The sequence below is a fragment of the Chenopodium album genome, chromosome 13 (genome assembly GCF_948465745.1).
Source record: "Chenopodium album chromosome 13, dcCheAlbu1.1, whole genome shotgun sequence".
NCBI classification, from domain to species: Eukaryota; Viridiplantae; Streptophyta; class Magnoliopsida; order Caryophyllales; family Amaranthaceae; genus Chenopodium; species Chenopodium album.
Genome location: NC_137846.1, coordinates 51,424,059 through 51,439,105, shown reverse-complemented (window position 1 = coordinate 51,439,105; position 15,047 = coordinate 51,424,059). Strand labels below are relative to the sequence as shown.

The 15,047-nt window shown below is 33.6% G+C and overlaps 1 protein-coding gene across 1 annotated transcript; it reads right to left on the bottom strand.

The window, feature by feature from the left end:
- Positions 1–8,301: 8,301 nt before the first annotated feature.
- Positions 8,302–9,970, bottom strand: LOC145576857 (F-box/LRR-repeat protein At4g14103-like). The gene is made up of 3 exons (XM_081634562.1): positions 8,929–9,970; positions 8,704–8,851; positions 8,302–8,573 (listed from the first exon to the last, which is right to left on the bottom strand). Exons 1-3 carry the CDS (start codon positions 9,949–9,951, stop codon positions 8,302–8,304), a joined length of 1,443 nt encoding a protein of 480 aa, XP_081490688.1. The 5' UTR covers positions 9,952–9,970.
- Positions 9,971–15,047: the final 5,077 nt, after the last annotated feature.

Sequence of the window (15,047 nt, the reverse complement as noted above, 5' to 3'; positions counted from 1 at the left end):
ATAGGGAGTGCCTTTTAAACTAGAGATATGTTGCTTGAATGTTTGGGTTAAAAAAAAAAAAATTTTTTTTTTTTTTTTTTTACAAAGGATACAAACAGATTACTTACTAATACTAAAACAAATAAAATTAACCGCCGCTTCTCCCGCAATTTGATGAGCTCGATGAACACTGACGATCCGCCTTATGTACACAACAATACTGAAAGGTTAAGCCAAGTTGTTGAATCTTGTAGATGAGCCAAAGGTAAGCCACATCACCTCGCCCATCCCCCCGTATAAGGGTAACAAGATTATATGAATCAGTAAAAACCGTGACAGAATGAAACCGTAGATCAAAAGCCCATTGTAGCCCGTACAAGCACGCCAAAGCCTCCGCATGTAAAGGAGAAGTACCAACCCAGAAGTTGCTTCCTCCAATGAGTCAATCATCCAACGGGTCATCATTATCCAAGCACCAACCCATCTCATCATGTTGAGAAATTTATTGATACTCGTATGGGAGTAATTAATTTACCTACTCCATCTATATAATTCACATTGTCTATTTCTAATTAGTTGCATATTGTATAAATAAAATATAACACTTAAATATTAAAAATTTACTCGTTGAGACGAATCAAATAAGACACACCATGAATATTTATAGAATAAGAATAATTTAGAAGATATACTATACGAATCAAATAGGACTCAACATGAATATGTATAGAACAAGAGTAATTTAGAAGATATACTATCATATGAATAGTATCTAGATTATACGGAGTAAATGAGAAAAACTTTTAGAAACAGATGAAGTAGAATTATATTTTTTTTTTAATACTAAATGAAACAAAATAAAGTAATTTCCCTAGAATTTAGATAAGGAAATTGTTACAAATAATAATGTATGCCCATTATAGCTTGTAACTATCTCTTTAATATGACTATCTTAAGTGTCTTTATAACTTCCTTTGTAACCTCCATATTCCTTTAGTTCACATTGTAACTCTTCATGAATGGACTCTTCATTGTCCACATAGGTTACATTGTTCACATCATGTATATATATAGATGGCCCATGAAATGGATGAATAAAGACAACACAATTACCTATCTACTTCTCTCTTTAATAATCTCCCTTTGCCCTTATTTTATAATACGTTATCAGCACCATCGCTTTAGTTATCGGGAATCAGAGGAAACATTATTGCTAGCTAATTTGTTGCAGGTACACAATAGTTTTTGTCCCGTTGAGGTAAGTGTAATTACCTCCACTTTGTTTTGATTACAATCACAAAAAAAAAAAAAAAAAAAAAAAAAAAAAAAAAAAGAAGAATTGGTCCTTTTGTTCGTTAGTGTCCAACTGCCAAATTACAACATCTTTGTTTGTTACTTGTTTGCTAATTGCTATCATGTGATATTGAAATTTTATTAGCCTTGTATTGATGTTGCAATTCCATTTACTAAATCATATTTGTGATCTGTTATTTTATTTTCTTAGTCCATATATATGCGCACTTGTAATCATTTCGCATATTCATAATACTATGACCGTATTGTAATTCATAATTTGATTACTGATCGTGAGTACACTAGCATTTTCTACTATATATTATCATGATTACTATTGATTTAATTTACTATCATGGCTTATGTTTAGTGGTGTTGCAACATTTTTCTTTTGATTCGTGAATTGCTCATAATAAGTGTTTCGGTCTCTAATTATATGTTTATTATCTTGCATAGTTAAATTAACAATAATATGGGATCTTAATATTATTAAAGCTTTTATGTTATGCATCATTCGGTTATAATAGCAATGCTTAATTTTATTTATTTATCTTGCCATTACACTTTTATTATCAACCATTATGTTTTGATATGTATATGTTTGATATTTTATGGGATCTAATTTTGAATATTATTTTATATAGTGAAAATGTCGAACCTTGCCAAGCTTAAATTTGTGGCCCTTGATATTACCGGAAAGAATTATTTATCATGGGTGTTAGATACTGAAATACACCTAGATGCTAAAGGGTTTGGTGAAACAATCAAAGAGGCTAATAAAGCAACACCTCAAGATAAGGCAAAGGCCATGATATTCCTTCGCCATCACCTCCATGAAGGGCTAAAAAATAAATATTTAACTGTGAAAGACCCACAAATCCTTTGGAGTAATATAGAGGAAAGGTATGACCACCAAAAAATAGTGATACTCCCTAGAACTCGTTATGAATGGTTGAATTTGAGATTGCAAGATTTTAAATCTGTTAGTGAATATAACTCAACTATGTTTAAAATAATTCTCAATTAAAATTATGTGGAGAAAATGTTACTAACGCAGAAATGCTTGAAAAGACATACTCCACTTTCCATGCTAATAATATTGTCCTGCAGACACAATATAGAGAAAAAGGTTTTCAAAAATATTCTGAATTAATATCTTGTCTTCTTGTGGTTGAGCAAAATAACGAGCTGTTAATGAAAAATCATCAATCAAGTCCTACTGGCTCTACTCCATTCCCTGAAGCGATTGTGACAACCCATAACGGAAAAGAAATTAAAAAACAAAGACCATTCCAGCAGTAGTGGTCGAGGTAGAGGTCGCGGTCGCGGTCGTGGCCAATGACGCGGCGGATATGGTAGAGGTCGTGGAGGTCATTTCACAATTCACATTCCCACCAGAAGTGGGAACGTAGGGATAAAAAAGAGAAAAGTGAGACCAATATATGTTACCATTGTGGAGGAAAAGGCCATTGGTCTCGGGTTTGTAGAACTCCAAAGCTTCTTGTTGAACTTTACCAAGAATCATTGAAGAAAGGAAAGAAAATTGAGGCAAACCTTGTTCTTGAAGATGGTAAAGGTGATTTTGATTTTGGCAATGCAAATCAATTCAATGTTGCTGATTTCCTTACTTCTCCGGAAGGGAATAATTTTGATTTTGGCAGTACAACTCATTTAGAAGTTGATGATTTCTTCACTGTCCCAGAAGGGAATAATTAAAATTATATTGTTTAGTGTTAGTTTTAAGTATTAGACTTATGTTTGCTTATTCTAGTGATTTACTTAAGTTATTTTCTATGGTTGTAATAAGGACTTTTGCTTTATGAATTTATGAACTATTTGGGTGTTTTTATTGATTTATTATTTTATCATCATTATTTGTTTTTTTTTATGCTTAATATTTTGACATATATTTTATTTCATGAAAAACATGGATATTACTCAAGTTCAATTTGCTATGAATAATGAAGAATTATGTCTTGCTGACAGTGCAACTACTCATACAATACTAAAAATGAAAAGGATTAATGTGAGTACCATATCAGGTAGTACAAATAACATTGAAGGCTCCGGAAGAGCCAACATAAAATTGTCTTGGGGAACTGAAATTAAAATAATTGGTGCTTTATACTCCCCATTGTCTCAAAGAAATTTATTAAGTTTTAAGGATATTCGAAACAATGGTTATCATATTGAGACAATCAATGAAGAAAATAACGAATTCCTTCAAATCACGAATATAACTCAAGGCACAAAACATGTTTTGGAGAAACTCCCTACATTCTCTAGTGGTTTGTACTACACAAAAATCAATACTATTGAAACTCATGCTATAGTAAACCAGAAGTTTACTGATAATTTTGTTGTTTGGCATAACCAGTTAGGCCATCCCGGTTCAATAATGATGCGAAAAATAATTACGAATTCATGTGGACATTCTTTGAAGAGCCAGCAGATTCTTCATAATAATTTTTCATGTGCTGCTTGCTCAGAAGGCAAGTTGATAATTCGCCCATCACCAACTAAAATTAATTTTGAATCAATTAGTTTTCTGGAACGCATACAAGGAGATGTTTGTGGGCAAGGAGATGTTTGTGGGCCCATACACCCTCCATGTGGACCATTTAGATATTTTATGGTTTTAATTGATTCATCAACTAGATGGTCACATGTGTCCTTGTTATCAACTCGTAACCTGACATTTGCGAGATTACTTGCCCAATTGATTAAGTTACGGGCACATTTTTCAGATACTTCTATTAAGACTATTCGGCTTGATAATGCTGGTGAATTTACATCTCAAGCTTTCAATAATTATTGCATGTCCATTGGGATAAATGTTAAACATCCTGTAGCACATGTTCATACACAAAATGGTCTAGCAGAGTCATTAATTAAACGTCTTCAGTTAATTTCTAGACCATTTCTTATGAAATCCAATCTCCCAATTTCTGCTTGGGGACATGCTATATTACATGCAGCAGCACTAATTTGCATCAGGCCAACAAGTTATCATAAGTTCTCCCCATTACAATTGGTTTATGGTCAGAAACCAAATATTTCCCATCTAAGAATTTTTGGATGTGCGGTTTATATTCCAATAGCTCCACCACAACGCTCTAAGATGGGTCCTCAAAGGAGATTGGGATGTGTGTTGGGTTTGAATCCCCGTCAATAATTAAATATCTTGAGCCTACAACAGGGAATTTATTTACGGCTCGTTCTGTAGATAGTCATTTTAACGAGTCACTTTTCCCAACATTAGGGGAGAAAAAAGAGAGCTGAAAAAGGAAATTAAATGGAATGAATTATCATTATCTTATCTTGATCCTCGAACTAAACAATGTGAACTGGAAGTTCAAAAGATAATTCATTTACAAAGTTTAGCGAATCAATTGCCAAACTCGTTTGCTGATCCAAAAAGAGTGACCAAGTCACATATTCCAACTGTAAATGCTCCATTTAAAATAGATGTCTCGGAAGGACAAAATAAATTTGCTAATGAGTCTAAACCACGTCAGAAACTTGGAAGACCAATAGGTTCCAAAGATAAGAATTCTCGGAAAAGAAAAGGAGCATTGATTGATGATGGTCAAATTGAAGAACCAATTTTCGAAGGATCTCCAGAAAAGAATTTAGACATGATACAAGAAGAAATTCAGGTACCTGATAATGAAGAAATTTCAACAAATTATATCATGTCTAGAATTACATGGAACCGAAATCAAATCAACGTCGATGATTGGCCAAAATGGAAAGAAGCAATTGAAGCAGAATTAAAATCTTTTGAAAAAAGAGAAGTATTCGGACCTATAGTCCGTACACCTGAAGGTGTAAAGCCAGTGGGATATAAATGGGTCTTTGTGCGAAAGAGAAATGAAAAGGGTGAAGTTGTAAGATATAAGGCACGATTAGTTGCGCAAGGATTCTCACAAAGACCCGGCATTGATTATGAGGAGACATATTCTCCTGTAGTGGATGCAACTACTTTTAGATTTTTGATTAGTCTGGCAATAAGAGAAGGACTTGACTTACGCTTGATGGATGTAGTCACAATTATTTATATGGCCCACTAGATAATGATATTTATATAAAACTCCCAGAATGAATTAAGCTGCCAGAAGCAGCAAAGTCTGGTTCTTGAGAACATTTCTGTATTAAATTGAACAAATCTCTTTATGGATTGAAACAATCTGAGCATATGTGGTATAACCTTCTAAGCGAGTATTTGTTAAAAGAAGGTTATAAGAATGATCCTATTAGCCCATGTATTTTATAAAGAAATTTGGATCAGGATTTGTTATAATTGTGGTGTATGTTGATGATTTGAATATCATTGGAACTCCTGAAGAGATTTCAATGACTGTCAATTATTTAAAGAAAGAGTTTGAAATGAAAGATCTTGGAAAGACAAAATTTTTCTTGGGCTTACAAATAGAGCACCTAGATAATGGAATCCTTGTGTATCAATCAACATATATAGAAAAAGTTCTTAAAAGATTTTCTATGGATACAACACATCCATTGAGCAGCCCTATGGTTGTAAGATCACTTGATGTAGAGCAAGATCCGTTCCGACCTTGGGAAAATGATGAAGAAATTCTTGGTCTTGAAGTACCATATCTTAGTGTAATTGGAGCACTAATATACCTTGCAAGTCATACACGACCCGACATATCAATTTCAGTTAATTTATTAGCAAGATTTAGTTCATGTCCAACCCGAAGGCATTGGAATGGAATTAAACATTTACTTCGTTATCTTCAAGGTACGAAGGATATGAGTTTATTTTTCCCAAACTTGTCCAAAGAAATTTGATTGGTTTTGCAGATACAGGTTATTTATCTGATCCTCATAATGGTCGGTCACAAACTGGATATGATTTCACATATGGTGGTACTGCCATTTCTTGGCGTTCTATGAAACAAACCATTGCAGCTACTTCTTCCAATCATTATGAGATTTTAGCAATTCACGAGGCTAGTCTTGAATGTGTATGGTTAAGGTCGGTAATTCAACATATAAAAGAAGTTTGTGGTTTATCATCTGGGAAAGAGGCACCGACAACTCTATATGAGGATAATGCAGCTTGTATTGCCCAACTTAAGGAAGGATACATCAAAGGTGACAGAACAAAGCACATCTTATCCAAATTTTTCTTCATTCATGATCTTCAGAAGAATGGAGATATAAATGTATTGCAGATTCGTTCAAGTGAGAATTTAACAGACTTATTCACTAAGGCTCTTCCGACCGCAACATTTAAAAAGTTAGTTTATTGTATTGGATTGTGTCGTCTCAAATATCTTCAGTGATATAATAATGAGGGGGAGTAATTGTGCGTTGCACTCTTTTTCCCTTATCCATGGTTTTTTCCCACAGGGTTTTTCCTGGAAAGGTTTTTAATGAAGCAGCATATAAGCGCATTAAAACTCTCTTAGATAATAGGCATCCAAGGGGGAGTGTTACAAATAATAATGTATGTCCATTATAGCTTGTAACTATCTCTTTAATATGACTATCTTAAGTGTCTTTGTAACTTCCTTTGTAACCTCCATATGCCTTTAGTTCACATTGTAACTCTTCATGAATGCACTCTTCATTGTCCATATAGGTTCCATTGTTCACATCATGTATATATATATAGATAGCCCATGAAATGGATGAAAAGAGACAACACAATTACCTATCTACATCTGTCTCTAATATTCTCCCTTTCCTCTTATTTTATAATAGAAACTAATTTATCAAGAATTATAATTACCATAGGAAGTTAATTCTCGTTGCATTCGAACGAGGCCTATAATATATGTTACGAGTAATAAATTGATTCATTAATGATATCATTGACTTTATCATGTTAATTTTTACACATATTAGAAATATCTTGTGAAATCTTGTTAGATAATATACATTGAGATGCGTGAAACATTCAACACTAGAATTGAATGAGAACAGAAGGAACTACCTGTTAAAATTAAGTTATTAACCATAAAAAATGACAATAATGCAACTTGTTTGGCGGGTGCACCTTCTTCAAGTTTGGTGTCACCTTTCACAGTTTAAACAAACTTCTACTCTCTTTGCAAGTATTCTTCCTACTCTGGGATAGATATTATCAGTAATGAGTATGCTTATGGTCATCAAACTCAAAGTAAAATAAGATTAAATACGTTAACTCTAAGAAAATAAGATAATTTAAGTTTGAAATAACTTCATTTTCGGCTATTATGATTTTACAACCAGATCATCTATCATTATAGATGAAAGATTAGATGGTAAATTCAACATTGCAATAAGTTTTAATAAGATTAGATGATTTCAAATAAGTGAACAAAAAATATCCTTAAAACTTAAACTATCCTATCTTACTCGTAGTAGGTTGTGTTGTATGGCATTCAAGAATCAAGACTAATCACATTTATAAAAGTGCAGTTAACACCTTTCTACGGTTCTGTCTGTGCAGTATGCACCTGAGGATTCCAGAAATAGCCACTTTACTAGAGAAAAGATGGAAAAAAATCAGCCACTGTGAACTGTAATTCAGTAGGTAGCTTTCCTAGACAAAATTAATGCCAGCATAATTTCAAAGATGTGACACATATTTACAGAGCATTCAAATGGTGCATACATCAAAATATCACAGCAGAAATTAACTAATAGGCCCCGAAATCACAAACACACACAAAATTAGTCTGAATGAACCTCCAAGGGGAAGCAAGCAGGACCTAAAATCACTTACATATGCACGAAATTAGTCACAATTGAACCTCCAAGGGGAAGCTCTAAGATCACAGCATCATGGAAAGTTGTTACAATGTTTATGCACAAATCATGAGACAAAACACGGTAACCACTTCACCGAGCAATATAGATCGCAGTGCACAAAATATAGGAAGAAAATGACAGACAGGCCTCCAAAAAGTAAGTACCAAAAGACATAGTAGCTCTATCGGGATTTAGTTGTCACATTACTTGTTTAAGATACACTTTGAATGTGACAACTAATTCCAGATGGACAAGTATATTGCATCACTTAAATGCGATTAAGCAGGATGTAGAGGACTTTGGCAACTCCAATATTTCCTTTTCTTTAGCAACTGAGTCCCTTTTTCTGATTCTTTGATCCCAGTGTATGACCATCTCCTCCAAAAGATGAGCATTCGCAAGGAAATACATGATCATTTGCATCTCCCCTGTGAATCCTCTGAATTCCTTGATGTTGATAAACTTCAACCGAGAATGAACACAAGGCGGCACTACTTCATCCATTAGCAAGAAGTCATCATCTACTTCACCATCTAGCAAAAAGTCTCCTCCTTCTTGTAGAATGTAGGTGCATCTCAGGAACCCCTGAGTACCGAAAAAGGCTGTATATTAGAATTGAATCTACGACAAGTAATCTAATAAATAATCGAAACATATATAGCACAACCTGCTCCAAGGTAAGAGACTGCAAACAAGGAGAGCTATTGAGAAAGTCTAGCAGCACATCATTCCAGCTAACCTCATGTCCAAGAGCGAGGTCCAAACAAGTCAAATTACAAAAGATAGGCAGTTCGAATTCACCACTAGTAAGAGCCTTCAAACAATCAAAACAAGGTAAAATTTCAGAAAATGCAAACGCTACAAAACCAAGTCAAGCAATTGTAAATGTACCTCCAAACATTGCTGGGACAAGTTCAAGGACCGACATCTATTAACCCCGGTGATAAGATCGAGAATAGTATCGCAAAGATCTTGTTGATCATCAAATTCATCATCATCAAAACAAATCTCAATACGAGCCTCAATGATATTACTCAGATTTCTGAATTCATATCGCTCTGCTAGGCCATCAGAGTAGTTAAAGTAAACCAAACTCGGCAAGTTAAAATAGATCATAGAGCTATTGTGTTGGTCTAGAGGTCCAGTCATTCCAGAATCAAGTGTCAACCTTCGAAGCAAAGGGTTAGAAAAGTAAAGATTGCCGCCATTCCAATCACACCCGTTTATCACCAATTCTTCGAGCAGTGGACAACCAAACAGAATCCCATTAAGACCATGATGATCATCCAAACAAGGTTCACAATAGTTAGTCCGACTTAAGCCATTTTCTTGGAACATAATTCCTTCAAGAAAAAGGACTTTCAGCTTGGGAAATGTAAATGATTTCGAAACACACAATACGAATCCGCAATCCAACTTCAGAACCACCAAACTCTCACAAGTCAATTGAGTAAGATTAAGTACACAAGGCACTCTATAAGTGAATGCCATATCGATCGATACTTCCAGTTCAGCAACCTTATGAAAAGAAGCAGCATTAATCCAATCACACAACAAAGAGTTCTTGTATTGGTAGCACCCACATTTAAGCCGAAACTTGGTAATACAAGACATCTTACACCGCGACAACATCTCATTCACAAATCTCTTGAAACTAGCCTTCTTTCGCTTATTTCCCGAATCATCTCGAGAACTAAAAGTAATCGAATCATCAAAATCAAGAGTACTAATAAGCTTATAAAGGTTCTTCCACCTTGATGAAAGGATAGTAGTAGCAACAGCATGTTTTGTAGGAAGTAAACATAGAATTCTACATAATACTTCGTCTGGTAAACTACTAATCCTGTCTTCTCTTTCGGATAATAATTCGGTCGTTTTTTTAGGTGTTTTACGATTTCTTTGATTAACACCCATGACTTCTTTAGGCAATATTCATCAATGCTAAATCCTGACATAGAACGACTAATGTATATTAATTAATATACATGTTACTTCATAAAGTAAAGTTTAAGTAAATGTTGTAAAGATATACGAGATTACGAGTACACCAAACACCATAAAGTAACGCTAAACAAATCAAGCAATTTGGCTATATAATTGGCAAATTAGTGCATTAGATTAAAGGGTTTTAACTAAAATTATCAAATTAAACTTTGTATACTAAAAAAAATAAAGGAATAAAAAACTTGGACCACATGCTAAGAATGCATGTAAGATTGAAGAGAATAATGGGCGTCAAAGAAAGCATTAAACCAAAATAAACAGAAAAGAAAGAGACAATCAAATAAAAAAAACTTACCGAATAATCACTATGATTCTTCATATCATTTTCCATTTTTCCATATCATATGACAAATTTTAGGCTAATGTTTTTGGAAAGAAATCATTTTTCTTGGTTGGATTTTTTTGTTTTGTTTTGTTTTTTTTTTTTTTTTTTTTGACAACCGGTTGGATTTTAAAATGTTGAAGATGGGAAGACTATAAGTTTGTCAATATTTATGAACTTAGCTTAGCCTTAGTGAAGGGACAAGTAGTGAAGTGATGTTTAAGACATTTTTTCAGTTTTGAGTAAATTTTCTCTGTTTTTTTATTGGTAGTTTAAGAAAAGTTAAAAAGAAGAAATTTGCACAGTCAAATGCCACCCTATAAAAGGTAGGACAGTAGGCCAAATGATGAAAATTACAGGCCTTGGTCTCCGTGGCATTAACCCATTTATCCCGTATCTTTTACTTCTTTCAAATGTTTGTTTTTTGTAGGATCGATTAAGAATTGCTAGGCATTCAAAAATTTTGTGAATTTTCTTTTGATTATACTCTCTCCGTTTTTTTTTATTTGCATTACTTTTCTTTTTTGGGTATTTTTTTTTTAAATGCATCACTTTTATATTTGATAACTTTATATTATATTTTATCATTTCTCTCTCTTACTTTAAACCACACTTAACTTATTTTATTATTTCTCTCTTTTTCATGGTCCCCACTAAAATAATAAAAATATCTATCCTCTCTCACATCCTTTCTCTTTTATGGTCCCCATCTTACTTTTACTATAATAATTTATTCACCCACTCACAATATAATATTACTCTTCTAAAACTTTATGCAATCCAAAGTGATGCAAATAAAAAAAAAAAAAAAAAAAAAAAAAACAAAGGTAGTATTATTTGATTGATATTTAGGGTCTGTTCACATAAACTTAATTTCAGTTCAATTCAACTCAGCTCCAATCAATTCAGTTCATCTCCTAATTTCCCTCTCTCATAAAATATTCATTTCAGCTCAGTTCAATTCAATTCAGCTCTAATCAGTTCAGTTCAGTTCAGCTCCAATCAGATTAGTTCAGTTCAGCTCCAATCAATTCAGCTCAGTTCAGTAAATGTGAACGGGTCCTTAATAAAAGCAAAAATAAAGAAAATTATGTAGTACGTCAAATTTATGGAAATTACAATTTTTTCATAAAATATGAGAATTTATTTACCCATCCACTTTTGGTCAAACACAATTGTTGCACATAAAAAGTAGAGAAATTCAAAATTCTCATAAATTTGGAAATAAGGGGCTTGTTTAGTAAACCAAAAAAGTGAGAATGTGAAAAGTGTAAAATCATGTGAATGAGAATTTGTAATTCCTACAAAACATGGGAATTTAATAACCAATCTCTCTTGATAACTCAAAATTCCCATAATTTATAAATACCCATATAATAACAACGACTAAACAAGTTTAGTTGGCCTTAGGCCTTGTTTGGTTGGCACCGGAAATAAATTACCATGGGAAATTCCTAGGAATTAGATAATTATGTTTGGTTGTCATGTGAAAATTTATAAATCATATATGAATGACCAAAGGTGGGGTGGGTAAAAAATTCTTGTATTTTGTGGAAAATGAAAATTCCCATGAATTGAGATTTTATTCCATTTTACTTTATAATGCCAACCAAACAACATGGCCAAAACTAAAGGGGGTTACTAAATGCCACAATGGAATTACTTATGCCGCAGTATTAAATGACCTTTCTACCCTTATTAATTTAATATTTGACCCCAACCAATTTTCTCACCATCCATGTCCCCTCCAATTTTTTATTTATTTATTTATTTTTTTACTTATAAATATTACATGATATATTAAAAATTAAAATTAAATTTTTTCCTCAAAAAAAAATAACTATGAGTATATTAAATTAAATTCATGTGAAAAAAATAAAATTAAAAAAAAATCATAAATTTACTAATTAAATGTATTTGTTATTTTTAATTATTATTAAAAAATATTTTAAAAATTTAAACGGTACACGACCGCATGTAATATGCGACTACACCATGGTACAGTCGCATATTACAAGCGATTGTACCATGGTACAGTCGCGTATTACATGCGATCGTGTAAATTGGAAAATGTAAAAAAAAAAGTTCGACATATATTTGACTCGACGGCGTCGAAGGTTCGTCATCCCCACCAAATGCCTCTGTTATGAACGCGGACCGGTGTCGACTCATTTTAGTGGTCGGAAAGTACAATGTTGGTGGTCAACTGTCGTGAATCTACAATGTTGGTGGTCAAGCTAGTTGTTAAGGTCAACCCATCGTGGTGGATGGTTAGGGTTAGTGGCGATACTTGTGGTGGAGTTGATGGTCAAGGTGGAGCCATAGCTTGGAGGGTCAAGGTTAGTGTAGTGGGTCAAAGTTAGTGGTAGTTGAATAAGTATGTAATTTTCAAAATTAAAAGGGGCATGAACGTTATTTAATCCTATAGCTTGAGTAATTTTATTGTGGCAAATAGCAATTCACAAACTAAATTCATGGGGAATTTGATTGCCTATGGAAATCAAGGGCAACCAAAGTACCAAACAATACCTTTGTCCCAGTATCTTGTTCATGAATATTTGATTTCGATCAATTATCTTTTTGAACTATTCAATTTTAATCCTATGATTTATAACTTGAAAAAATCTCCATTTTTTTTTAACGAAGAAAATTGGGTGAGTTGGACTCACTATGAGTCCAATATATTTGACAATAGTATTCTAAGGTCTGTTCTCTTCAGCTTAATTTTAGTTCAGTTCAGCTCAATTTCTAATTTCCTTCTCTCATAAACAATTTAGTTCAGTTTATCTCAGTTTAATTTAGTTCAGTTCAGCCCAGGCATTTCAGTAAATGAGAACCGATATATGACATTAATATTCTAATATCTTACATTAATAATGTCATAGATTAGAATATTATTATTAAATATTAGAATTAGATTATTATATTATTAATGGCATATATTAGATTATTAATGTCATAGATGAGAATATTAATGTCAAATATTAGAATACTCATATTAGAATATTATTGTCAAATATATTGGACTTACATACGGTGAGTCTGATCTCACGCAAAAGGATTTTTATTTGTTTATTTTTTATGCCAATATGATTTCCTTGACAATCTCAGTAGTTTGATCAATACTTTCACCAAGCAAAGTCAATGATCGATACATTTTTATTTTTTAAAAACGTAGTCACTTACTATAATCTTTTAAATAAACCTCAAGTGGGCTAACATATTCCTTTATCTACAAGCTCTTTTACCCTATCTTTTCCTTTATTGAATGTCTTGAGTTCATTAATTCGATCATAACCATTTCGTGTTTGATTTTTTTATTTTTCGTTTTTTTTTTTGGAGTTGATAGATGTAAATTATGAAATGAATCACTCAATAGTAGAAAAGAGGTAATGAGGAAATCATGAGCTAATCAGGTTGTATATCCATGTTAATCACTTTAATTTGAAAGGGTTATATTACTTTATCATGTGAAAAAATATATCAAGCAAATCAATTACGAGTACTTATTAAAAACGGATTTTTCACCATATACCACTGAATTAAAGCTTAATTCACCATATACCATAGAAAACTTTTTAATTCACCATATAACTTTCAATTTTACGAAAATGTCACAACATGCCCTTTCCGTTAACTCAGTTAGTCATTAACATTAATTGTGCCACATGGCAGCTTATAATTGGTTCTTATTAATATTATTTATTTAATTAACTAACTTTAGAGAAATTATTTTAAAAATTAAAAAAAAAAAATCACCTCCACCTTAGCTACCACCGCCACCATCCTAGCGTTGACCCCACCCCCAGTTGGCCGGCGACCGTCCCCACTCCCCGCCAGTAAAATTCCCGACCCCATCCACCTCTCCCCCTGCAAATTCCCAGCCACCACCTGTGAATTCCCTTCTCCCTCCTGAATTCCCCAGCACCACCCACGAATTCCCCTCTCCCTCCCGAAATCTCCAGCCACCACCTTCGCGTGGTAGCCCAAATCCTCTCCTACACGTCGCCGCTGCTCAACTTGCCAAAACCACCACCCCGAAACCCTAAAACACCAAAATCGAAACCCTAGATTTTGGTTTTAGGGTTTCGACGTACGTGGTGGTTTAGTTGGGGTGGAAATGGCATTGAGACAAGCGAAATTGATTCGTCGGCGCGGGGAAGGGTGGTTTAGGCGCCGACCGGTGGTTAGGGGAGGGTTTTTCGAGGGAAATGGGTTGTTTCGCGACCGATGGTTCAATTGTTCTTGTAGGATTTCGCTAGTGGTTCAAGAGAAAGGGAGTAGCGCCGGCAGTCCGACGGGGGTTTTCTCGTCGAATTTCAAGCCAGTGCGGGGTTATGGTCGGATTCCGCGTCGGTGCGAGGGTTATGGTCGAGTTTTGCGCTGACCGGTGGTGGCTGGACGGACATGGGTGGCAGGGTTTTTTTTTTCTTTTTTTATTTTTTTTATGATTAATTATATAATTATTTTAAAATTAAATAATTCAAAAGGGAACCAATTATATGTTGCCACGTGGCCTTATTAGCCTTAATGACTAACGGTGTTAACGTCCATTAGTCATTAATGGAATGTTGTGGCATTTTTGTTAAACTGGATGGTATATGGTAAATTAGAAAGTTTTCTATGGTATATGGTGAATTAAGCTTTAACTCAGTGGTATATGTTGAAAAATTCGTATTAAAAA